General features: G+C 41.4%; 4 protein-coding genes across 4 annotated transcripts; 1 reads left to right on the forward strand and 3 right to left on the reverse strand.

Annotated features, from left to right (window-relative positions):
- Window positions 1-6,571: 6,571 nt before the first annotated feature.
- Sgsf (Salivary gland-derived secreted factor) lies at window positions 6,572-7,042 on the forward strand. Its single transcript, XM_020962882.2, has one exon. The coding sequence runs from the start codon at window positions 6,572-6,574 to the stop codon at window positions 7,040-7,042; it is 471 nt and encodes a 156-aa protein (XP_020818541.2).
- A 9,127-nt stretch (window positions 7,043-16,169) lies between these two features.
- LOC110191771 (FAM172 family protein homolog CG10038) lies at window positions 16,170-17,723 on the reverse strand. Its single transcript, XM_020962715.2, has 5 exons — window positions 17,574-17,723; window positions 17,399-17,514; window positions 17,145-17,332; window positions 16,626-16,884; window positions 16,170-16,560 (listed from the first exon to the last, which is right to left on the reverse strand). Exons 1-5 carry the CDS (start codon window positions 17,701-17,703, stop codon window positions 16,276-16,278), a joined length of 978 nt encoding a protein of 325 aa, XP_020818374.2. The 5' UTR covers window positions 17,704-17,723; the 3' UTR covers window positions 16,170-16,275.
- A 308-nt stretch (window positions 17,724-18,031) lies between these two features.
- LOC110191838 (putative trypsin-6) lies at window positions 18,032-19,097 on the reverse strand. The gene is made up of 2 exons (XM_020962804.2): window positions 18,402-19,097; window positions 18,032-18,274 (listed from the first exon to the last, which is right to left on the reverse strand). Exons 1-2 carry the CDS (start codon window positions 19,095-19,097, stop codon window positions 18,080-18,082), a joined length of 891 nt encoding a protein of 296 aa, XP_020818463.2. The 3' UTR covers window positions 18,032-18,079.
- A 125-nt stretch (window positions 19,098-19,222) lies between these two features.
- On the reverse strand, window positions 19,223-23,588 carry MBD-R2 (PHD finger protein MBD-R2). The gene is made up of 5 exons (XM_020962632.2): window positions 22,100-23,588; window positions 21,390-22,037; window positions 21,184-21,316; window positions 19,785-21,124; window positions 19,223-19,719 (listed from the first exon to the last, which is right to left on the reverse strand). The coding sequence occupies exons 1-5, from the start codon at window positions 23,367-23,369 to the stop codon at window positions 19,556-19,558; spliced, it is 3,555 nt and encodes a 1,184-aa protein (XP_020818291.2). The 5' UTR covers window positions 23,370-23,588; the 3' UTR covers window positions 19,223-19,555.
- Window positions 23,589-26,515: the final 2,927 nt, after the last annotated feature.

Below are 26,515 nucleotides of genomic sequence, written 5' to 3' on the forward strand. Positions count from 1 at the left end.
ATCCTGAATTATTATTTTTGGCAGTAGTAAAGATGCTTAATGGTTTATTTTCAATTTACGGCCAGCAGCCAGCCGCTGGGCATATGAACAATTAAAAGGGTTTCGGGGGCCATCACATCTCTCCCCACCAGGAAAGTGTTTCCGAATCATTTGCATATGAATTTTCAACCTTTACGCCTCTAGTTGAGCATTCAAATTACTGTTATTATTATTTTCACTCATATGCAGTGGGACGCAGAGGTTGAGGGTTGTGCTGTAACCATTAAAAGGCCAGCACGACCTTTGACTGGGAGCAGTTCCGTTCTCGGATTTTAATTCTATTAGACGGTGGAGGACGTGAGCCAAGGCCGCTTATCTGAAGACACACACATGTGGTCCGGGGTCCATGTCCCTGTCCCTGTCGCTGGTTTGGGCGCCAAAGAGGTTAAAATTATAATTTGCGGCTTCTGCTTGCCACTTTATTACCCTCGGAACAAAGTTTGGCATTTTTGGCAGCCAACAAGCCGCGACCACGATGTTGACACGCTTAATTTCTTGGCCGCATTCATGGCATTTGTTTACATCGTTTAGCCGGCACCCCAAAAGACAAAAGGGATTTTTAATGGCTTTTTTGGCGCTTGGCTTATCGGCGGCGGATATCCTTGGCAGCTGGCTTGCCACAAAACAAATAAAGGTTACTCGTACTTTGCAATACTAAACAACTCGCATGCTACTCATTCGCTTGCTGTTTATTTTGTTTGTGTTTGGGCCCCGAAAGTGTAAAGTTTTCCCACTTGTTCGAGGATAAAGCGTGAGATAAGCGTGGCTGGGTTTGAATTATTTCGTTGGGTTTCCTGTCCGCCAACGAAGACTAGACTCCAGCAGCAGGGCTTGGGGTCAGATGGAGGTGAGGCTGTGTTGCTGTTACCTGGTTTGACTTCCATAAACCGCTGCAGAGATCAGAAACTTGGTCCAGATGTAAGCAGGTTAAAGCTAATGGGTTTGGAAATGCTTTCATTCAATAACTAACTATGCTTAAAAGTATTACTTGTTATAAAAATGGTAGCACTAAGATTAAACTTTAAGAGATGTATGGTAAATCCTTACAAATCCTCAAGACTGCTCTCTAACCAACCAATGTTCCTTCCCCATGAAACCCACCTAAGGATAACAAATTGTCAACACATAAGATGGCATTTAATCTTCAACAAATTGCCGAGGCACTTGTAAGGACAGCTTAAATAAATAGTACGCGCCTTCGTCACTCGACTGATTCTCCCCCTTTCTGCGCAATCCAGAGGGCAATCTGTCAAGACAAGAAACTGAAATACGCATCGTGTTATGCAGGAAATTTTTGTAAAATCGTTTTTTATTCTCCCCTCGCTCCTCCGGTGGTGATGGCTGGGAAATTTGCATTTTAACTCAATAAATTCACTTTGCATGCGGCAGCGGCGGTGTGGTGCTCTATAAATCTGTTAGAGTCTAACGACTACAAGCTTCTGGCTGAGAGGGAGTTGGCTAAATCTGGTTGGTAATACAGCCCGCGGCGGCTCAGTCATTTCCCAGCTACTGATTTGCTGGCTGCGAGTGAATCCATCGCCGGCTTATGGGATTACACCGAGTGTGAGTGGATAAATAACTCACACCGAACAGCGGCAGCGATCCACCTGGAGAGGTGGAAGCCACGAAGCCTGCTCTGCCGCCTTGGAGGCGATATTTGCGTTATTTACGATTATTTACCATTTCACAATTTACATGTGCCAACAACATCCCTCGCCTTGTATCTTGATATGTTGATTCTCTTCGATACTTTGGCACTCTTATTTATACCACAATTACTTGGCCTTAACTCGGGGATTTGCTGGCAAGTAAACTGTTTACATAGAGAGTTTGGTGGGATGATTATAAAATAGATTGTATTTAAGATGTTTGTGGTACGGATTATGGGATAGATTTACTCTACAATTAGGTGACAATAATTCCCAGGGAATTGTCATCATCAATAAGTTATTAGAGAACTATAGTAAGTAGGATTTCTGTCAGACATACATATATTTTATTTAAAAATACATTAACTTCGATTTCATTTAAAAACTCTTTACCAACTGTTTATGGATTCATTTAATTCGCACATTTGGCTGGCACTCTCTGGCCGATTTCAATTGTATTTATGGCACAATAAGCCGAGAGCAATTACATAAAGCGCGCACAGCACATTGTCCCATATCGGTGGACCGACCCCATGCCAGGCAAACCAGAGAAGCCACCACAGAGGAGCGCCTCCGAATAAGCAAAAGGAATACCAAGTCCAGAGACCAGTTCAGACTGGCAATTTATGCACTGGTGCGATATTTGGCCGACGGCATTTTGATTATTGAACCGAACCCAAATCGCAGAGCTGCCTCCATGGCAAACCAGCGGAGAAACTTCTGTGCGGATTGTGGCCGCAACCACCAGAGTTTGCAACTAATTGAATTATTAGCACAGGCTGCAAGACTGGGATACTCGGTGTCTGCATCTCCGGCTCGTACTGTGAAATTATTGTTGTTCGGTGGTTGACAAGGATCAGTGCCTACGCCTTATTTGTGTTCTTTGCTCATTGCAATGGGCCCAGGTACCCTGAATCCCAGAATCCCTGCTTCCCTGATTCCTGCCCTCCCATTGACCTGTCTCTCTACCCGAAAAACCGACACCCGGGGGCAGTGGGTGGCCCTGCTCTAACAAGCGGGTGTTGGCCACGTCCAGATTGGGTCTGGCCCTGGCTCTGGCTCTGGGAGTGGGCTTTGGAGTGGGAGTAACTCGGTACCGCCCTGCCCGGCGGTGCTCTGCCTGCTCTGCGACATGTGCACACGTATTGTTCTTGTAAATCATTGATTAATTCTTACTTTTGCATATGATTAGAGAAAGTTGTCGAGGGCATAACTGGAAGTGATTTTCGCATTTGCATTTTTGACTCTTTGAGGTTGCGGTGGTTGGTTGGTGGTTGAACAAGGAGCGATAGTTACGGCCACGACTGGCAATTAGTTTTATGGCGGGTGAGCTCGAGCGACCTCAATTGAGGGTAAGAAGCTGAGGTTAATAACTGAACCGGAAAGGGTTTCGAATTTGAGTTATTTTTTTTAATTTGACACCGTCTCATTGAATATAATTTCATACGTGAACTGCCGCAGGGTGGATTATATAAAATAATTATGACTTTTGTTATGTAGAATTTATGTTTTAATTCCAATTATTAGAAATCTGACCATAAATGTTGATTGTCCAAGTAAGCCATCCTCTGACAGGCTCCCCATTGCCCAAATAAACTCCAACAACCATGACATCGGCCAACGACAACCCTTCGGTTATCAACCATCTAAAAGGATGTTCTTGTTTGGATCGGAGTCACACTTTCCTGACATCAGATTTTCCATCAGCCAAATGTCAGGGATGTCAGCGTGCCAACAATGACCAGATATGAGCACACACACCCAGCATGTAATATGTAATATCCATCCGACACACCACAGACTTGGAACTCGCTCACACTTTCCTGTGAAACTTGGTATCTGAGTTGGCAAAGTTTGCTTACTTTGTGCAAACTTTCGACCAGGACAACAAAGCCCAGAATTTTCATAAACTTTGACACTCTGCCTTTCGCCAGCCTCAAACCTTCAAGCCTTCGAACATGTAAGGAACTAGGAAGCCTGAAACTGGAGCAGACTGCCTCTGTCAGGCGGGAGGAAAGTGTTTTGCGCTTCCGCACAATTAGTTCGTTCCAAGGCGAGTCCACCTCCTCATCATCGGTCTCCTTGGAGCTGGCAATTTGCAAGGTGCTAAGCGCAGCTCGGGAACAACAACAAATCACTTAGCCCTAATGGCTCATGGCGTCACTGCATTTAACCGAAAAACCTCAAGCAGTTAAGCGTCACAGAAGGAGCTGTCAAATGGTTGTCTTTCCCCCTCAGCCCACACTCGATAAGCAGAAAGACAGGGGGGTCCTCTTGGGGAGACCGAAACAGGAAATACCCTGAAAATATCTCTTAAAATAATTAAATATTCAGGCACACCTAGCATTAATTTAAAGCTTATTTACTGAGTGAATTGGGATACAATCTGGACTTAAGATTATTTTGAAATTAGTTATGCAACCTGAATAGCAAATCATATGTTTTCTTAAGCTAGCGCATAACAAGTAAAGCAGAATGTACTGAAAGTGGAACATTGCACGATGCTGCTAAGGACTAAACTCAACTGACAGCCCCATCCTTTGAGCCTTCTGTGTAATGTGCGACCCAATTAGACAAAGTGACTGGCGGTGAGAGAGATGCATATGAACCATAAGACAATTGAACAATGTACTGCAAGCAATTAACCAAGAAACCCGCAAAACAGAGGCAGAGAGGCTACATAAAAGGCCATAAAAAGATGATACACAGGAAAGACGAGGGAAATTTACTTCCTTATAAAGTGCAACCAGCAAATACCTTTTTGGAATAATTATTATGGTGAGGTTATGACACCTTAACTTATTTTGAGGCAGATATACTTGTTGAGGATAAGCAACAAAGGAAGATATTGTAAGATAGAAGACAATTTATATTAATTATAGCATGACATTGGTTTAAATAAGTGCCTAAAAGTATGTAGCTTAATTTATATGTCCGATCATATTTCATATCTTAATTCTGTTAAAAATAACAAGTTTCTAATCATTATTTAATCTGATCATTTCTTATCCTTAAGTGTTTATTTTAATTATTCCGTACCATTGACTTCCCAAGCTATAATTTCCGGATGCTAGTCATTTCCTTCCGTTTTAATACTCTCTCGGTGTCACCACAACATGTGCTTGCAATTTAGTTTCCGCCAATCAATTGCACAGAGTTTGTGCGGTTTTCCCGGTTGTCCTTCTGTCTGGCTGTCATTTGTTTATTAGATTTGTCAATGCAACAGTTTTTTTCGCTTCTGATTTTTTGTGGTCAACTAAGGGAGGCAACGACGACACATTCACAAGGCCATAAAAGTCATTGGAATTGCAAATGGATGGACAGGAGGAGCGAAAAAGTGGCGAAAACTTTTCGGGGACGACAAATGCGCCTGTCACATGCAGGCGATGCGTATAAATTAGTGGCCATTGTGCGGCATCTTAAATGTCAAAAGTGACACCCTCGCCCCAGCTTTTTGGCCTTTGTCCGGCGCACCTGAGGCACTCGGAACATTTGACTCAAACTGCCGGGGAGAACAATAAATTTCCCTTTTTTTCCAGGCAAAAAGGAGGAGTGCTCGTACATGAAACTACTCGGACGCGTTGTGGGTGGGCCGGGGAAAAGCGATGACCACTGGACGCACGGGTGAGCACGAGACCCGAGACCCATTCTATTGCATAAAAAACAGCGTTACGACCAAGGAACAACTTGCTGGCTAATAAAACCTGGAGTGGGATCAGGAAAAGCAGGGACAAACCGATGCAGGGAGGTCACCATTATGTCCAGGCTTGGGGGTGTTTAAGCGGAAAAGGTAAGTGCCATTGAGGTGGCCACTGGCAGGACTCTTAGTCAATATCTCAGGCACTCTGCCATTTTTCTTCATTTTTTTAGCACACGGCCACCGGCATACCGGCCTATGTGCAAGTTACCCGGAAGTTAAGCTGTTGTTTATGTGTCATAATAAATCATGTTCAATGCACACGAAACAATTTCGTCTAAGTGGGTAATGGAAAAGTATCCTGTAGTCACTGTTTCCCTTGCCTCTTCCTGAAACGACAGACACTGGAGTAGTTTTTATGGAGCTTCTGATTAAATGCCATTGCGGGGAGAGAGTCCATTCAGTGGAAACTGAAGCTTCTTGAATGATTATTATGTTCAAAATATTTAATATTGGGATGAATTATAATAAACATATATAAACTATCATTCTTTAAGCCAAGTTTTATACAAGAAATACCTCACATTGAATTATTAACTTGACTCCGTTCTTGACAAAGTATCCCTAGCACTTCCCACCACCATTCCAGTCTCTAAAAATCGCTTAATATATTCACATAAACGCACCCGCAAGTCCCAGTTGACTTTTTTTTAAACGCTTCTAAATGCAAATAAAAGAAGTCACTTAAAAAATTATTCAACCCACACTTGATGGGTGGGCGACAGGGGACTAGCGTCGGGAGTAGGAATAAATGTGTTAATGTTCGCCCCGAAACGCTTTTCGAATTCGTGTCAGTTTCTTTTTTACGAGGTAACCAAATTCACAAATTCGCGGTGAATTGTGTGTGAGGGGGACACGCGTGTCACTTACAGTGATTCAGGGGGAAAAGGTTTCCCGGGGGAATAAGTTTGGGGAAAGGGCAGCCTCTGTGCCACAAATGGCAAATACGTGGTCTGGAACTGGCGGATAAGCAACCAGACGAACCCAGAAGACAAATATTTCGTCATACATATATATATATATATATGCCGGTGTAAATATTTAATATTAAAATTATATTGTTTTAAGCGTGGACAGCTGTTACTTTGCAGTTTACTTAGCCTTTTGCAAGTTCAAGGTTTAAAAAACGTTTATAAATACTTCGATCGCTATAAAGAAATTCAGCAGTTAAATTTCGACTCTGAAAATGTCAGGTCATCATCATTACTTCGGAGTCCTATTGTTAATATATGGAGGGAGCTTCAGTTATTCCTACAGGCTCCTAGACAGCCAGACATGTGCAGCCCCAATGAAGATGCCACTTTTTGAGGAACAACATCTGAACGATCAGCACAGGAACTTCTACAACATCCACCAAGTACCCAGAAGGAATCCCTCCATTGTGAACGAGATCAAATCGGAGAACTGGCTAATGCGAATTATTAATATAAAATCCATTAGGCATAACCCCACTCAGGAAGACGCGGGAATGGAGGAAAAACAACATATAGATGGATGGTTAAAGCGCTTTTTAAACATCCTCAACTCAAAAAGGGAAGAACCATCGCCTAAAATTAATAACGAACCGAAGATATTATTCTTGTTAAAGAGGAACCCTTATCATAGAGAAGAGCATCGAATTAAAAAGAGGGACCCACTGCCAAACACTTTCATGTGACGAAAATAAACTTTATCAACAGAGCTACACAATACAATTTTTACCACATACGTTCTCCACACCCTCGTCATCAAATCTTATTTAGTTTCTAAGATCTATTACCCCTAATTAGGAAAAGTTTTCAAAAACACATGTTCCCCACAAAGAAGGCAATAAATTAAATCATTTTTCCGCTATGGCAGCAAAGGATTTAAATATTTGAGACACATTCAGGACATTTTCAGCCATAAATAATTCCCTCACATGGAAAAGCTTCTTTATGCCACTTGATTGCGGCTTGAGGAAAGCCCCCTTTTCCGCCCACTCCACCACCATAAAAAATTATATTATATGCATGACCCTAAATTAATCTAGCGAAACCTTTTCCATTTTGCAACGAGCAACGAGCTTCAACCCCTGGATCCAAAGGACATCAAAGTCAGTGAAGTATGACAAACGAAGTTATTTGAATATGACCGTAAATGTCATATGAGAACAAATTAAATTTGGCTTATGGACTTGGCCAGCTAGTTGCTAAAGGAATATTAATAAAAAATTATATAGATATTTTATCATTCTGAGCTTTTATGTCCACATAAGCTAGGTTTTTTGTTTTTAACCATAACTTGATATTAGATATAAATACACCTTTATAGAACCTTAAAATAAGAATATAATAGGACATAAATTCCACCTCTGGTAAATATTTTTTTAAAGAAGGATCTTAGACACTCAGTACTCTTCCCTCATTCAAATTCAGCTGCTATATTTTTGCATTCCACAAACTTAAACGCGAAGAATTTTGCAACTTGGAAACTTCTTTTGCAATATGTTGTCGCCAGCAGCGAATCGGAATTATGCAAAAATAACAAAGAAGAAAAAATGTGAGACAAAAGTGAGAAATAGAAACAGAATTTCATTTGCAATGCGAAATGTTTGCTCAGGCGGTGTCCAATTCAGATCCAGACTCCTTGCCGCTGCCACAAAATAAACTCATTCGCATGCAGTTGGCGTCTCGCAAAGTGGATATTGATATTTTGTCCTTAAATTTTGTTATTTATGTGGCCAAGGGGGGTGTGAGTTTCGGGAAGGCGTAACCCCCTCGGCCAACTTAAATAAACGAAACAGAAGTTTACAATTTGGAGTAGACAAAGTAGCAGAACTCCCGTCAACTTGTGCAAATTTAACGCGACATTGTCTGAGACGAAGGACTCTGCTTAGGACCTCCCCTTATTTCCTTTTTTTCTCTTTTTTTTATTGGGGGTGTGTGTCCTGTGCCCATTGACATTCAAGTCATGTGTCAGAGCAGAGGCCGATGCTTAACTCTGACAGACCAAAACCCCGAAAAGTTTGCCCATAAATTGTTGCAAAAAACTGAAATGTTTCAACACATTGAAAGGAAAGTCTTGTTCGACACAGGCACTTGAAAATTTCAATTGCCAGCAAATTTATTTTAAGAGAGCGTGAAATTTATGATTGACAAATTGAATTTGAAAATTGCGGAAACATTTTCTTAGGGTTATTTTTAGGAAAGCCACAAAGCGGGCCGGGAATTTGCAAATATTGAATATTATTTTTCCTGCCACTCTTTAAGAACTATTTTTTACCCTCGCCGATGGCTATAAAAATGATAAATGATCCCTCAATGGTTCTGCCTCATCATATCAAAGAGAAGTCAAGCAATTCGTTATGGTTTCGAAATGTTTGACCAGCACACTTGCCTTCAGGATATTCGGATATTCCATATATTAAAGGCAAACCAAGTGCGTTTGTCCAACATTGTTTCAGATTGAAAGACCACTAAACACTCCATAAGCAAAAACCATTAAACGTGGCCCCATTAATGGAATGGGAATATCCCAAACCAAGTACAAGTACTATATATTTTTTATCATTTTTATGACCGCCTTGAGTATGTGGGCGTGCATCCGACAGAGTAATCGTATAAATCTTAATGTTTATAAATCAGAGCTCGATTTGGTGCCCCAGGGACAGTCACGGAGGTTTGGGGGCGCGATATCAGCCATTAATGATGTATTCGAAAAATTAATAAAACTAGGAACGTGAAAGTAGTTGTACATGTTGACTCTTAAGGTTTTGCTTAAGAAGTTTTTCCCCCATTCGGATTGTAAATTGCTTTTTAAAATTGGTCAACCCAACGTTAAAAAATATAACTTAGTTATTTACAAATCCTGAAAAATTCATAACAAATTTATAAAGCCATATTTTATCTTTAAAATGCCACAATCACAACAATATGCCTTTAAAAATATGTTTTATGCCAAGCACTGACCTTGAACTGCAAACAATTTTTTCCCATTTCCCATAAAAAAGAATATCTTACAAAGAAAATCAAATGCTCATTGTTACGAGATTTTTTTTTGTAATATGCAAATAATTTGCTGGCCAAATAGCAACCAACTGTGACCCACCAGATGACAATGCCAACGCCCTCGAACCGAGCTGGAAAGGAATACAAGTCGCCGGGATCCGCAAGGAGTCAAGTCGAGAACAATGCGACTCGAGGCCTACTTGCACTTGCAAGGAAGTTCCGTATCATCCCATGTTAGAGACCAACCCCGCCCCCCAGTGTGTGACACACAGTTGACAGCTGTGGTCGTGGTCCTCGTCCTCGTCCTCGTCCTGGCCCCGGTCCCAATCCTGCTCCGGATGCCATGGGGTGGTGGCTTCTGCTCCTGCACCGGCCACGGCCACGGCTCCGGCTCAAACTTTGACTCCGGTGATGCGTGGCCATTGTGCGCATTTGACGTTTGGTTTATTAATCAGTTTGGCCTGCGGCCATGGACCGACCAACGTCACAATTTTCCACAAATGAATAATTTTTGTACCACAAAAATATGAAGCAGAAGCCAAAAAGGCAAAGAGCCCGGACCCACAACAAATGTGTCACAAGGGGACTCTTTGCATATAAATATACCCTCCCTCTACGGGGTAGTATTATTTTAGAAATGATTTGTAAAATAGAGTGTTTGAGTGGGCGTAAAGTACACATATGCCTTCATAGACGTTTTAAAATTTATTTGGCTTTGAAGCTGTATCAATATTAAGGTTTATATTCAATAACTTGAATTATCTATAATTATAAAAAATAATATTAACCCATATGGATAAAAGAGTATGCAAAAGTTCGACAATCCCCAATTTGCCTATGTTTTTTTTGTGAGAAGCGAGTTTCGCATTTTAATTTCAGAGCACAGAGGAAAAAGTCAAACAAATGTCAGCCGCGTGTTAATCAAGTGTAAATAAATGGCGCAAAGATTAGAGAGCACCGCCAAGGCAGGCACAACTGGAACCACAACAATGAAAAACTGTGAAAAGCCCTGAAAAACAAATAAAAAAAAAAACAAGAAAGGAAGTTAACTTCGAGGAGCTGAAGTGTGTATACCCTAGCATTTTCGATACATCATTATTAAGCCTAAAATGCATTAATTTTAATTTGGAAAGCTTTCCTGTGCTAGTTTTTATACGGTTAACAAATTTGCATATTCAGTTTTAAAATTTAACATATTGAAATTTTTGTCAAATTTGGACAATTTTGACGACGTAACCCCTTATAAAATTTTGAGATTTTAAAAAAAATTTTAAAAATTATTTTTCTACAGAACATGTCTAGATCGATTCCTCTTTTGATACTGATCATTAATATATATGGTTTATAGGGTCGGAAATGACTCCTTTACTGCGTTAAAAGCTTCTGACAAAATTATATAGACTGCAATAACAATAATGAATAATAATGTAGGAAAAGTTGGCGCCAAAGTAAGGGTCAGTAGTAGGAAATCAACATTCAATTAAAATGGCCTCTTGACTTTAAGGGTCGAATATAAATCCTTAATTTGAAAGTATTAGGGCCCATGACAATTTGATAAGTAGTTGGAAAATAAATAAAAAAAATTCTAGACCTAGGCCTGTTCTATATACATATATACATAATTAATTGTCATGGTTAACACTTACCGCAGTAGAGGACACACGTCATTTTTCGTCATGGCTTGATTCCTTCCAGCGTAGAGTTATATTCTTGGTGACTTCAACCGAAGTGAGCATCTTCCTGGTTATCCACATTTATCCCATTGGTCAGGTGATAAGACTAGGGTCGAGGGGCAATCACTATCAATACCACTATCACTAAGATGTTAACAGGGCGGAGGCCGCGGACAGAATGAGATCGGTGCGACGGTAGTGCCAGTATTTATACTCTCCGGGTAAAGAGAATAACAGAGAAAGTGAGAGAGAGAGAGCAATAACAGAGAAAGTGAGCGAGAGAACAACAACAGAGAAAGTGAGAGAGAGAGCAACAACAGAGAAAGTTAGAGAAAGAGCATAGAGGGCAGCGGATCTCTAGAGAGATATCTAAAGAAGAAGAGCTAGGGAGAATAGAATCTGTACTGATACACATAGATAGATAGACTTAAATTTAACGATTGTTTCTATGGCAGCTATATGGTTTAATAGCCTGATTTTAATGATATAATACAAAATGGTTATATCACCATATAGATGAAAATATATACATATGTTAAAAGCTAGAAGTTATAATTTATTTTGTATCAATTTTCCGATCGTTCCTATATTAGCTATATGATATAGTCACTGTGTTGCAAACTCCTGACTAAAATTACAATACCCTGCAAGGGTATAATAAAAAGAAGGAATTCCCAAAAAAAATTGAGGGGTGTGATGCAGACTGCAAAGCTGCGAAGAAAAAAGTTGAAAAAACATTTAATGGTTTTTTAAATGTTTTTTAAATGTGCGTGAAAAATCTGTCACTGAATGCGAAAGCAACTTGAAAGCGCTTTAAGTTTTCTTTTCCCTGTCCCCTTCTCCCGGGGTCCATGCAAATTAGCCTTCAAAGTTGTTATCATCGAAGCCCGAAACCAAATCCCGAAGCCATTGGGCAGGACCCCAAGCAACGCCTACGCCACAGCAAATCCTTAGACCCCGGGCCCAGACAAGGCCCGGACTGCGGTTGGGGTGCCCTGAAGTGGTGTTGATGATACTATTATCTTAAATCGCGACGGGAAGGAGGCTGAGACCCATGCGAAGCTGTCAGCGGATGCGGCCACTTCAATTGTCCTTTTTGGGCAAGGCATTTACAATTCATAGATAGAGACGAAAAAATCGTTTTATTGGCTTTAAGGTCCTTTTTGTCGCCTCAGCGACATGAATAAAGGAGCAGCAACAAGGACATAAACCGCAAATAACTTGAACACTCGGCGGCCAGAGGGTTCCCTTTGTTATTGCATTTCCCCGTGATTTGTGTTTTCTCGGCCCGGCGGAAGAGTTTGAATTTTACAATTTTTTTGCCGTCTCTGCCACACAGTGGAGCAAAACAGGATGGAATTGTAACATTTTACAGTCAGAAAATCGTTAATTAAATTAGTAAAATATTGTAATTTATCTTTAATTTTTTTTTTATTACCGTTTTTATAAGGCATATTTTACTTTAGGTAATACATAAGTCAAAATTTTCTGGCTTTTTTATAACACAATATTCTCAAAACTAAGTTTATTTGAAAATAGGGGAAAAAATTAACTAGTTTGGGGGTTTAAACTTAAAAAATAACAATGTTACCACTGTTTTTGTAAGCTTAACTCGGTGTAAAAGGGGTGCAAATGCTGCAATTTGTAACATTATTTGTTTTTCTTTTCGTGCCTCCCCCACCAGAGTCCCACCCGCCGAAAGGACATTGCTCGAAGACACAATGCTATCTAATCTTATTTGGTATTATTTCTGCGTTAAACCTGCACTTCAGCACTTTCCCCCTTTCACAATGGCCAGACAATTGTGCTCTTTAAGGAGGAGAAGAAACTTTAAACTTCCGCCGAGTGAACTTCGCCTTGAAAGGCTCTTTTAATGATATTTACAGGAAGTGGCAGAATCGCATCAATCATTTGTCAGCCATAAAAATTCGTCACACACGAGTATTAAATTATACAACGAAAAAGCCGGAATATCTCTGCTGGAAAAAAAGGAAAAATTCTTAATGGCTGCGTGCAGTGAAATGACCTTGTAAGTTATGAGACCTACGGGGATCCGGACCCAACAGTTGGGCGCCCTTTAGCCGCTGGAAAAAAAGTCCTGGGAGAGAAGTCAGGCCGCCAGGCAAGGTTCAACGACAAGCGGTCATTTCGGGGAGCCATCGAATGGGATTGTTACGTAGCACGGTCGTGGCATGCGTGCCCTCGTCCTGAATCCTTCTGCCCTCCCACAGGCCACTCACTTCCCCGGTGTGCCCACTCACATGTGAACATTTATTGGAAAACATTATTATTTATGACTTTTTGAATGACATCGCTTGAACTTTTCAAGCAATAAAGTAACGCACAATAATATTTCCTCCTACAGGAAATTGCAAGCGTACAAATTTTTTCTAAAAAATCGCAAAAAAAAAGAACATTTTGAGTTTTGATTTATGAAGATATTCATTAGTTCGCTTGATCGAAGTTGAGTAAAATATTTAACTTGATTTATAACAGGGAGAATTATATTGCAGCGAGTGAGTGGGAGCAAAGTATTCCTAGGGGACGAAATCTCACATTTAAAGGAAGGTAAAACCTGTATAAAAAATATTTTGAAAATATGTATTTTGTATTTCTAGAATTCTGAAAGTTTAAAATTAGTTTAAAGGCTGAGCAGAGATTGAGGAAACCCATACTTTTAATGGCCTTGTTAAAATTATAAAACAAACTGATCCCAAAAAGTTCGAAAAAAGTATTATATCTCTAGTCTTAAAACCAAAAGAAAATAAATTTCTTTGCAATCTAAAATGAAAATCTTAAGCAACATTATCCCAAGCAATCAAGACAGGATAGCCAAAGGAAGAGTTAAAGGGTTCGGGATTAAGGAGTGCAAGTCCTTGGCCATCGGCTGTCGCATGTGAGGGATGCGTTGCGTTTAAGATTTGATCAAATAACCACAAGGAAAGGATTATTTTAAGTAATTGCTAGACATTGTTTATTGGGATGTTAAGAACGACACAAGAACCCATTGTGGCATGGGGCTGTGTAAATTGGGTTTGACTTTAAAGCCGTCGCATTTGTTTTTATTTACTTAACCGAAACGATTACATAGGCATCTTCGGCTTATTTACTGCCCTAGCCCAGTATGTATTATCCGAGTGTACATATCCGAGATATATATACATATATTAGATGCGGGCTCCAGGCGCATGACCCATTCCTGAACTCGTGCAAAGCTTTTTGCTGGCGACGGCGACACGAGCTCCAGCCTTCTCGCTCTGCACTGAGCCACGATGATGCCATCCTTGTCGGCGGTGTGTGTGCGACTGTGGCTGTGTGTAGGGTGCAGTGGAGTCAAAGTGTAGATAGCAAGCTGCCATAGGACGACGCCGACAACGACGTTGAATACATATAAAAATGTCTAAGGTGGAGCAGAAGCCATGACTGCGGCCATGACAGCGATAATGTATATGTGGGCGTGGGGAGGGACTCTGATCCAGATTCGGAGTGGAGTGGCGCTTGGCGGGTCCTGGGGAAGTTGTAGGGTTGCCAGGACGAGTCCCATTCCTCGCACTCCCCATGCTCCTGGGCCTTCTCGCTATTTGAGTTTGGGTCCCCAGCTCACTTTGTGGGTATTAAGTTCGTTTTAAGGCCAAAGACAAACGTCTCCGTCTCTTCCACTTACTTATAGCCAGGTTGCACTTTTTGTGCGCCTGCCAAAAGAAATCTGCCCCGGTAAAGGTGAGGGAAAGTCTTTAAAGTTTCACAAAGGGGATTACGACTGTTCGCACATAATTAATCATTTGGCAGTCTGCCAATGACTTTACTACTTTTTATATGAGTTCACAAATTATTTGCTAAAATTAAATGCTCATTTTAAAATATTTTTTAAATATATATATTAGTAAAACCTAAAGTATGTGCATTATATGGCCTTTAAATATATTTTTATTATGGTCATTTATGGGTAAAACAAATGTTTTAAAGCATCATAACTAAGACAAACAAGCATTAATTTTAATTCGGAGTGCTACTTTTCACTAGGCCAATAAATTTGCATACTCAATTTAGGATTTCTGAAAATTTGATTTTTAGTCAAAATTTGACTATTTTTATGATTAACCCGTTATAAAAATTTCAAATTTCATGACTAGATCGATTCAACTTTTGATGCTGATCAATAATATATGATTTATAGGGTCGGAAATGACTACTTTGCTTCATATTCATATTCATATTTTTGCCAATTTTAATGATGTAAGACCTTATAAAATTTAAGAATTTAAAAAAATTTCAAAAAAAAATTGTTTTTCCATCGGACACTGCTAGATCGATTCAGCTATTTATGCTGATCAAGAATATATATGGTTTATAGGGTCGGAAATGACTCCTTCACTGTGTTGCAATCATATGAATATAATTATAATACTCTGGAAGGATATAAAAATTAGAGGTAAAAGTCATACTGTTTTAATGCTTCCCTTTGCATATTATTTCTTGCAGCTGAAAAAAGGGTTTCTATATAGTTATATTTCAATACCAGTGATTGTATTTACAATATAATTTCACTTTGAAGATAGTTATTATAATATTTTATAACCAATTGCAATATTTGCTGTTTTAAACTAACGCCATTAGAGTATAGAAGATACATCTCTTTTTCCGTAAAAACCAATCCATAGTCCCACATTAGGAAAATTCCCCTGAATTTCACATGGTTTATCCATCTTAAAGCGGCTAAAACTGGCATCATACTTTTTATGGCACACTTAGTTAAACGATATGGACCAGAGTCCAGTGACAGACAGGGGTAAGCAGCCCTAGCCAAGAAAAGTGGTCTCCTTGGTCAACCCCAAGGAATTTGACGCAGCTGCCAAAATGACAGCCCTTCCTTATCCGCCCGTCGTTGGGGGAATTTGTTTTTGGTCTCGGTTGTGGGTTTTTTTACCGCGCTGATGGGCCATGTGGGAGACTTTTGTTTTATCGAGGGCAATACATCAGCCATCAATATGATTAACTCTCGGGGAATGTGCCAAAGTGGCGAAAATCAAATTAAATTGGCCTGATGTAAGTGTTTGTGACACATCCGGACAGTGTCCACTCGCTTGATTTATACATTGCAAATCGATAGTTTGCGTTTGGCCCTAGGGAAAAGGGATCAGTGTCAGAAGTGCGCAGGCGGTAAAAACGTAATTTATATTCACATCTCCAAAATATTTATACATACATATATGGAAAGTACACAAATTCTTAAGTTGGTTGACAAGTTGTCACTTCTTGTTCGTCCTCTGCTCGTACTTTTCTTCCATGAACTTGAATATGGAATCGATGGCCGAGTACGAGGTCCACTCGTGCTTAGTGTGTCCAGCGGAAACCTTCCGGATGCCATCTTTCGACGCTGAAACCGGTGTGTCCAATGGTGCCTTGCTGGTCACCCAATCACAGGCCACGGATTGCAAGTAATCCTTGTTACTGGCCTGTGGACCTGACATTACCGCATCGGTAAAGGCAATAGCAAATACCTTTTCCTTAAAGAAGTCCAAAAATTCATCAACCTAATGGATGGGAAGAACCTCGAATTAAGATGATTTAAAAACGTATTTGAAACAGAACAACTTACCAGATCAAGAGTGAGGAAACCACCATAGCTGTGGGCCACAATGGCCACACTCTCCGGCTTGGATGGCAAAACTATGTTCTTCCACACATATTTGGTGTGTTTCACAGGCTCTTCTACGCCCTTGATAATGTTATCCTTGCCATTGTAGAATCGCGTGCTATCGTTGGCATTGGTGATGAGCAGATCATAGCCGAGCTTCTGGGCCTGTCGCACATAAGGCAGCTGGGAGCCGTGATCCAACGAGTTGTTGATGATTAAGCTAAACAAGTTTCATTAAAGTTATTATACACATAATTACTTTCAAAATTTCGAGTGTATATGTATGTATATAAAGATTTCTAATCATAGTTTGTTTTCCCTAAAGGTATGGTTATATTTAACTAAGTCCAGAGGGACAATCCGGTGTTCCAACATTTTATTAGCTACAAAGCAAACTGATTTAATTTTATTATAGTAAATTTAGTAATTTTATATATTTGTATATATTTAAATTGTTTGAAGCTACAGCTAAATACATACCTTCTGGCCCACTGTCCGGCCTTGACTTGCCCACTGCCATGGATCAGGATTAAGAGCTTCTTGGACTGTGAGAGCTTTGCCGGCTGTGAGTAGACGAAGGAGGACTGCTCTGGCGGCTTACCAAAGGGAATGTAGGTACGACTGAGACCGTTCTTCTCCAGCAATGCGTAGACGATTTCAGGGATTTGCTAAGGATAAAATGCGAGACTTTATATTCTTCACTTTTACATTATTCTCTAAGACCCCGCACTTACATCAGCCAGCTTCTGGTAGTGCTTCTCGTTCTCAATGGCATCGCTGCTGATGTTGTAGGAGAAGAGTTCCGTTCCTGGCTCGCCTGTTGCAGGATCAATTTTTCGCAGGGCACCGGCTGTAGAAGATATGTATGGTAGGGATCAACGGCAAGACCATCGTTTTTCACCTACTCACCTTTGTCAAAGGCGTAGCCAAAGTTCTTTAGCTGAGCCAAAGCCGACTCACAATTGGTGGCCTGAGGCGGTGCGTCTGCCATGTCGCAGTACCTGTGAGGACGAATCAGTTTGTATATCTTTGACCACATTTGGTTCGGGTTCGTTTCACGAGAACGGTCACTTACGGTCTAGCAATAAGTGTGCAGCTGGGGTTAATTTATAAGCAATTGTTGCTCACGATTTCGTTTGTTTTGATTTTTCTTGGTGATAAAAACCGGCGGCCAGGGATGAACCAATGGCGGAAACAATGTGCTTTCGATAGGACAAAAAGCTCATATCGATGGTAATATCGATGGTAATAATGGCGGGTCCACACTGCGTATGGACAACAATTATAAAACTATGTAATCGAAATTCTATTCATTTTAACTTATATTTAGAGTTATTTGAAAATATAAGTACATGAATGTCAAAAAAAAAATCACTTTTATATTATTTGAACTCAGTGAAAGATAGCTTAAAAGCTTAAAATCTTTTTACTTCGTTTTCCCGATTTTTCATATATCCCTCGCTGCTCATATTCTCCTCTATCCAATCCGAAAACATACCCACGCGGGTGAAGGCATAGGGCACAAGTGGCTGACACGCATTTCTGCCGTAGGACAGTAAGCCAAAAAGCTGCTCCTTCTCCACATCCATTAAAGGGGCTCCTGAGTCGCCCTAAAATGGAGAGAATACTTCTATATTTTGATATATATATGAAGTTGAGCACTTAAGGACTCATTTCCGATCTTATAAGGCATATATATTCTTGAGAATCTTGTTCTGGCTGATTTCTTTCACTTACATCACAGGCTCCTTGGGATCCTTTCAAGTGAACAGCACAGAAATCAGTATTACGAAGGTAAATGAATCTATGACTGTGTATGCATTTCTGATTTCCAATGATGCGAAAGGGTGTCTGCTTTAAAACCTTCATCTCTCCGATTTTGACACGGCCCCATCCGACCATCGATGCCTCAAATCCGTCGGAAGGTGGGTTAAGATTGAAGCTTAAGCTTTTAAATCGGCCATCATTTAGCGGAAACTCTGGGGACACCTCCACTACCGCAATGTCGTACCCTTTAAGCACTTTGAAACTAGGATGAGTTTTAATTTTGACAACAAACCGGGGTTCGACCTTCCCATTGAGCCTGTCAGAGCCACCAATTACATGCAGTTTCCCTTGGTGAACTGGCTTAGGGGGCTTGATGCAGTGAGCCACGCTCAGAAGGTTCTTATTTGAAATGATCACACCCACGCAGAGGTGCTTGTAGTAACCATTGACCATTGCCCCGATAGAGACGACGTAGGGAAATGAGTTGTAACCTATGGCAGGCTTTGCAACAGTGCTGTTTAGTGTAGTTATATCCGATGTGAATTGCTGTGTTGGGAGAATGATATTATCGTCGATCGGATTTCTCGTAGTGGAAGATCCAGAATCCGTGGTATTGGCCATTGCCGTGACATACAATGCAGCTAGCCAAAGAAAAGAGAGCCACATGCTTGCAGTAGAGCTGGCTTAGATCGATAGAGGTCCATATTGGAATCTTGTTTCTCAATCTTAAGTAATAAGCCATGAAATTCTAATTTCGGCGTGTGTAAAAGATACCACATCGGTGTCGAGAATATGGCTATTAATTAAACTTTAGCTTTATTAGTAACAATATTTTACGAGCTAATAGAATTTTAAAGAACTTAGTATATAATGTTTATATTTCTCTTGATATTAATTTGAACGAAAGTGTATATAAAACCTTCTCCCTTTAGCTTCATTTAATTTTTATCAAAAAAATCTTTTTCTTTTTTAAAGATAATCTTCTGTAACAGATGGAGATGGTATCAAAAACAAAAAGCTACTTCTTTACTTTATATTAACCCTTTAAGTTCTACGATTGATTCAAAATAATATACCAAATCTATTATTCAAAGATTTGTTTTTTTTTTGGTTTTAAGGACCTATTAATTTGGGGTATCTTTTAAGCTCTGCTTAATATTAGCCACCTGATTGAGCCGGGCAAGGCGCTTCATAGTCTCCAACTCCTTGATGAATGCAGCCATGGCCTCTTTGGTAGTGGAGATATCGCTATCCTTCAGGTCCTCCAGGCTGTCCTCCTTTTCAAGCTCTGAGAAAAATAAATATGTAACTGTGTTCTTTGTTCAAAAGTAAGAATTTGTTTAGTGTACTCACCGTCAATCTCGGCCTCAATGTCGTTCAGTCGATTCATGATCAGCGACTGCTGCACCTTTACATGCTCAATCAGGCGATACTGGCACTCCTCCGGATCGATGGCTGCCTCTGGCTGCGGAACGTGCGGTAGATCAGGGATTTCTGACTTCGGTCGCTTCACAGGAGTCAATGCAGCGGCATCTGCCTGGTCCTCATCCCACTTCTTGGCCCACAGATACAGCTTTGGGTGGGAACGGTTTCTAGCGATGTTGATTTTCACCATCAGAGAGTGCATCGAACGCTTGGCGTCCAGCAGGTTGCCTGTGAGTGTGTGCGAGCGCTTCAGTAGGTCTGACTGTTTGGTAGCCTGGGTATTTGAAGTGTGGTACGCGGCCACCGGCAACTTGCCCTCGAATAGCCAGTCCTGGTCATGCTTAAACCTCATTGAGTCCCGTCCCCTCTGTGGATTACGGCAGATATAGCAGACGTACTTGTCCGGTACGTCTGATTCTTTTAATATGCCATTGCATGCGCCATGCTGCCAGCACAGGCACAGTTCGCACTGGATCATTAGACCATCTTCCTCGCCGTACTCGCAGATACAATTAATGATTTCCTCTTGCCGCATGCGGACGATGCGTATCAGTTCGCCGTTCTCCTTAATGTACTGCGGCGTCTTCCCAATTGTGTCTGTTGGCGGTGGCAATGCGGCATTAATGTCGGCCTGGTCGTTGGAAGACGGTGTTGATACCGAATCTGCCATAACCGGGGAGTCAATGGAGCTGATGGCTGTAGCTGCCGGAGCAGAGCGGCGTTTCTTCGAATCTATGCGTGCATCCGGTGTGGGAGTGGTGAAGGACTGCCTCGTCTCGTCGGCATCGTGTTCGCTCAAGTTGTGCACGGTTGGAGTGTCAGTCGCATTGCTGCGACGCTGTGACCGCTGGCGGTTGCTCTTTCTAGATCCGGATGAACGCTTTGTGGGAGAGAAACGAGCCCGCTTGCTAGAGCGGCTGAACCCGGGATTCAGCGAGGGGGTAGCTCCAGCCTCCAACGTAACTTCCTCTGGATTGGTGCCACTTTCACCGGACGGTGCCGTGTCCGTTGGCTCTGTTTTGGGCGATGCAAGCGTCTTCGTTGGAGAAGCCCCTGGCACAGTACCAGCCGCTTTGGGCGACGTAACAGTTGGGGGAACTGACTGACGCTTAAAAGCCCGTGACTGCTGCATGTCCTGTTGGTGCAGCTTGGCAAAGAATTGCTGGTTTGGTATTTGGTTCTTGGGAGCTGCATCACCTTGCTCGATAGAGGAGGCATGTGTGCGCTTGACCGCCAGCTCCTGCATCTTCGGACAGTTGCTTACATACCTGGGAAATTCAAGTTCATTAACAAATATACTATTTTACGTAAATAAACCAATACTTACTCTGCAAACTCCTTGTGGTAGTGGCGAATATGAATGAGCAGGAAATCCTCCTTGCGATAGGTCTTGCCGCAACCCTCGCGAGGGCAAACATACAGATTCTCTTGGAGCTGAACTTTCAGACCGCCAATATAGGCTACGAAAGACAAATGAAATAAAAAGCAATTAGCCAAAATGTCAAATATATCAATTTGTTTTGTTATGCATACCAAAGCCGTTCTCCACTGGAGGAGCGCCTTCAGCAGGCAGGGTGGAATCACCCTCAATGGCTTCAAGCTGTTCTGGGGTCGTCTTTGGCTTGCCTTCATCCGTAAGCAGGGCCTGTGGCGACATGAGCTCTGCTGGCGGCATCAAAGAGGCCACCGGCGCCTCCATGTACTGGCTCTCCTTGACAGGCATTGGAGTCGATGGCAAAGACGGTAGAGTTGTGTTGCTCCGCTCCAACGTGGAGTCTAGCGACACATCCATGGGCTTGGGTTTGGCCGGAGTCTGCGGATTGTAGTCATGTGTGTATACATAGGCATTTATGTCTTTGGCCCGACGCCTGTGGATGCTAAAGTCATATACGTCCGGGTTGTAAACCAGGCCTTGCGATTCGAGAAACACTTTCAGGTCTGATTTGGAGCGGAACCGCTTGCCGCTGGGCGATACCAGGATGACATCCCACTTGCCGAGCACATTGGAACGCTGGTACATGTGCTTGATCCAACCGGGCGGCAGACGCCAGTCCTGCACGATCACTGTGGGTTTCTGGTGCTCGCCCACAATCAGGAAGCCCTCGGCTCCGATCGGCTGATCGTTTACCCAATGGCAAGTCCACTCCCCATCATGAGGTATTTCTGGCAAGCCCAGGGCAGCTGTTATGAGGGAAAAACAAGTTATTTAATGTTCTGGAATCGCAGCACGACGAAAATATTACCTATATCCAGGCTGGCCATGTCTAGCAATGGCCAATCCCTACGCTGGGGTGCGTTCTTGCTCTTCTTGCTGCTCGAGGCAGCACTGGCACTACTGCCAGTACTGGCCCTCTTTGGAGCCACTGGTGTGGCGGCTGGAGTTCTTGGAACTGGAGTTCCAACTGAAGTTGGAGTTCCAGGTGGAGCTGGAGCCTTGACTGACGAGCCATCCGATCCATCGACTGGAAGAAGCTGCTTGGGCAACTTATTCATGTGCACGGCGCGCACGTTCTTGGTGTACCCATCGTCGAAGAGCACTTCGTAGGTGTCGTTGCCCAGCAGCTTGCGAATGGTTCCCGGGAACTTGCGAGGCCCCGACCAGCGGGCCATGCACTTCTCCTCCAGCTCGAAGATGGGAAGCACGCGGTTGCTGAGGCGTTGCCTTAGCCGCTCTGACTTAATGGCCATCCACTCCTGGAAGCTTCCGCTCGTCGAGGGGGACACCTTTAGCTTGTGGTTGCGCTCGAAGCGCACGAGCAGCGTCTGCTCGGTTTCGTTCACCTCGACGATGCGGGCGGGCAGCCAGTTGCCCTCGACGCTCAGGGCCTCCAAGCGTGCACCGATAGTCAGGTTAGTGGGGTTGCTGTACTTGACAGGCGTACCAGGCTGAGGCGAGCTAGAGCCAGAAGTGACAGCTTCAGTGGATGTAGCTACTTCGCTGGCCTGGGCAACAGCGGATGCTGCCACAGAATGCTGTGCTGGCTTTGGAATCTCCTCCTTAGCCTCCGGGGGTGCAATGGTTTTTGCCGCATCCTTCTCTTTATCCGACTTTGAAGCCTTTGGCTCTTCGGAAGCTGTCGAGGAATTGCGCTCAGCACTCTCTGCTAGAATTTGCGCCACAATATTGTCAACAGTGGCCTTGATCACGTCTTCGTTGGCCGAAGAGTGATCGGTTCCCGCTACCGCCGTTCCCTCGACGCTTGCCTGCTGCAGTGCCCGGTGGTCAGCCTCAATCTCGGCGGAGTCCATTTTCCCCCAGGGGAAGACGGTGGGGAAGACGCGCGGCTTTAGTAGGTACTTGCCATTGCGAATCGTGTTGAAATCCAGGCGGCGGAAGTGGCGCGAGCACACAAGCACGCTCTTGGTGATCTGGCGATCCAGGCTGATCCGTGAGTTCTTTATCCAAATGGCCCGGATGACTGGGTCGAGGGGAAATGAGTGGTAGGTGACGCCGTGGTGCTCCAGCAGCCGCGACGTCGACGGACAGTTGACCACGCAGCATCGGCGACCCATTTTGGGATAATTGTGCTGCTCTTGCCACTTGGTTCAGCTAAATTTAGGGCTTTTTCTGCAACAAAATCACGTTTGTGAAAAGAGACGCACAACTTTTCCAGATTAGAATAGAGATGACACACAAAATCATCGATGCTGCTATCGATTCATCGTTGCTGCACTCGGGCGCATGCCAGTGCTGCCTATCGGTCGTCGTTTATAGCTGGGCGAGCAAACTAAAATATAAAATAAATGGAACGGTGGGAAAATGGAGCATGGAGGGGATCTTTGATTTTTAATTTAGTTCGTAAATCAGGCACTAATTCAAATAAAATATACATTTTAAATGCTAACAAATGAATTTAGTATTGCTAGCAAATTGTTGAATAAAACATTAAGAAAAGTGACTGCCCTATAAATGGAAAAGCCATTTAAAACAATTTAGTGGGATTTTCATCTAAATCAGGGAAAATTATCTATTTCGTTTTTTTTTTCGATTGTTTCAGTGGAATGATTATGCCCCTCCGCGACAAGCAAAATCGATAGCCCGCCAGAAAATATTCCTATTGACCATTTAAACAATTGTATAAAATATGCATGCCCCATGAATGGAAATGACATTATAAGCATTTTGGTAGATGTTTCATCAAAATCCGTTAAGCCGTTCAAGAGAAAACATCCCTTTTTCATTTATTTCCATAAATGTTCCTACGAAGAATAAATACATCTGGCAGCACTGTCCGCCTAAAATTAAATCAATTGGATTTAAACTTTATAAAAAAAAACTTATGCAAAATGAAGATCGTACCATTAACGGGATCGCAATTCTGAACATTTTGATCCACGTTTCGTCAAAATCCGTTCAGTCGTTCATAAGATATCTCAACTTTTTCAATTATTTCCATTTATGTGCCAGCGAAGAATAAATATATCCCGCAGCCCTGCCTGCTTAAAAACAAGAAAACTTGATTTATACTTTATGGTCAAGCCTATGCAAAAGGAAGACTGTCCCATAGACGGCATCGCAGTTCTGAACAGTTTGATCTATGTTTCATCAAAATCCGTTCAGTCGTTAATGAGAAATTCAGATTTTTCATTTATTGCAGTTGGGTACCAGGGGTGCATAGTCATGCCTCCTAAGTATATAAATTAGAAATTCAAATGTTAATTTCTCCAAAACGACTGAACGGATTTCGATGAAACACATACCGAATTGCTCAGAAAAATCATATCATTAATTGGGCAGACTATTAAATGTTATTTCGAAAATTTGCTTCTCAAATCTAATGCTTCAATGCCCTTGCCTTGTCATATGATTTCAGGTTAAAAATTTGCAACGCAGTAAATAAATTATTTTCAACCATATAAAGTATATATATTCTTGATCAGCATCAACAGCATAGTCGATCTAACTATGTCTGTCTGTCTGTCAGTCCAATTATATGGAAACTAGACCGTCATATTTAAAGCTATCTAAATAAAACTTTCCACTTAGTCATCTATACACTTTAACTAGTATATAATGGATTAAAATGCTCTGAACTACAGTGCCGTTTATTCCATTTGCATACAAACGTCCTACCATTAAGTTTAAATTAGATTTTTTATTTAAGATTCTTAGTCGGACATACACACACATACATTTATGGCAATAAATGAAAAAGTCGGGATTTCTCATTAACGACTGAACGGATTTTAATAAAACATATATCAAATTGTTCAGTACTTCGATGCCGTCTATGGAACAATCTTCCTTTTGCATAAGTTTAACCATAAAGCTTAAATCAAGTTTTCTAGTTTTTAGGCAGGCAGAGCTGCCGGATATATTTATATTTAACCGGTACATAAATGGAAATATATACAAAAGTCGGGATTTCTTATGAACGACTGAACGGATTTTGACGAAACATGGATCAAAATGTTCAGAATTGCGATCCCGTTAATGGTACGATCTTTATTTTGCATAAATTTTATAATAAAATTTATATCAAATTAACCTAATTTTAGGCAGTCAGTGTTGCCAGATATTTATTCTTCATAGGAACATTTATGGAAATATAGAACCAAATAGGTAATTTTCCCTGATTTAGATGAAAATCCATTTATTGGGCAGTCACTAAATGTTTTATTCAACAATTTGCTATTGTTATTTAATTTAGTATTTTTCTTATCATGGTACCATGGTTTGGTTCAGCGAGTGGTTCTCTGCAGGTTCCCATCTGGTTCCATTTTCATAGTTCGCGCCTTTTGTATCAGCCCAAATACACCACCCACTGTTATTCGATTTTCTCGAAATCTAACTTTTAAAAACAATTGAATTTTCACCAAATATTTGTTGTTCTTCCCCTAGTAAGCCAATATGCCGTGCATATGTGCACGCGTTCGAAAATCGAAGTTATAAGCCTTACAAATTTTGATGCCCTATTTGGTATGGAGCTAACCCCGAGGTTAGATCACTGTTATGCGATTTGCTTAAAAACTAAGGGTTTGAAGAAATTGAAACTTAGTAGGGTAAAACTACAATCGTTTTGGCATATTCGGTATTGCTGCACGCGTTTAATTAGCCGAGATATTAAAAAATCCGTGGAAACACGATTTTTTTACATGCTGTTTTTAATATATCCAAGTGTCAAATAGTTTCAAACCCAGTTAAAAACAATACTAAATTCTTGTTTTAGCATTTACAATTTTTATTTTATTCGAATTATAACCCTAATTACGAAATAATTTAAAAATAAAAGATCCCCTCCATGTTCCATTCCCCCACCGTTTAATCTTAAATTCTTAAAATGGGAGGGCTGCCAGACTTTGCTTTTCTGGAAAGACTTATCGATACGAGCAAGGTATTTTTTGAAGGATTTTCTTCCTTACCGCAACTGGGCACACTTCAAGAGTTTATGACACTGAATTTGAATTTTTAAAAGTATAAGCAATAAAAAACCGCGTAAAGTATATAAATATGTATTTGAGCGTGCTTGACAATTCCGTCGCCAGGTGTCGCCAATGTTATGGTAGAAATAGTGCTAAACTTTAAGAAAAAGTTAAAGTTGAGCATAATATTTATTTTAAGACTATTCTGATAAAAGTTTTTAAAATTATGTTTAGTTGAAGAAATTTAAATTTATTTTTAGAAATGTTAAATTCATGTTTTTTATTCTTTACCAACT

Source organism: Drosophila serrata, unplaced genomic scaffold (assembly GCF_035046125.1).
Source record: "Drosophila serrata isolate PLE 108 unplaced genomic scaffold, ASM3504612v1 contig_30, whole genome shotgun sequence".
Classification (NCBI taxonomy): domain Eukaryota; kingdom Metazoa; phylum Arthropoda; class Insecta; order Diptera; family Drosophilidae; genus Drosophila; species Drosophila serrata.

Coding starts and splice junctions, on each gene's coding strand:
- LOC110191771 (XM_020962715.2), bottom strand. CDS start 17,703: ATGTGGTCAAAGATATACAAACTGATTCGTCCTCACAGGTACTGCGAC. Junction 17,333..17,398: donor ACTACCAGAAGCTGGCTGAT/GTAAGTGCGGGG, acceptor TTTTATCCTTAG/CAAATCCCTGAAATCGTCTA. Junction 16,885..17,144: donor GCCGGACAGTGGGCCAGAAG/GTATGTATTTAG, acceptor AAACTTGTTTAG/CTTAATCATCAACAACTCGT.
- MBD-R2 (XM_020962632.2), bottom strand. CDS start 23,369: ATGGGTCGCCGATGCTGCGTGGTCAACTGTCCGTCGACGTCGCGGCTG. Junction 22,038..22,099: donor CATGGCCAGCCTGGATATAG/GTAATATTTTCG, acceptor CCCTCATAACAG/CTGCCCTGGGCTTGCCAGAA. Junction 21,317..21,389: donor TCCAGTGGAGAACGGCTTTG/GTATGCATAACA, acceptor TGTCTTTCGTAG/CCTATATTGGCGGTCTGAAA.
- Sgsf (XM_020962882.2), top strand. CDS start 6,572: ATGTCAGGTCATCATCATTACTTCGGAGTCCTATTGTTAATATATGGA.
- LOC110191838 (XM_020962804.2), bottom strand. CDS start 19,097: ATGTGGCTCTCTTTTCTTTGGCTAGCTGCATTGTATGTCACGGCAATG. Junction 18,275..18,401: donor GATCCCAAGGAGCCTGTGAT/GTAAGTGAAAGA, acceptor TCTCCATTTTAG/GGCGACTCAGGAGCCCCTTT.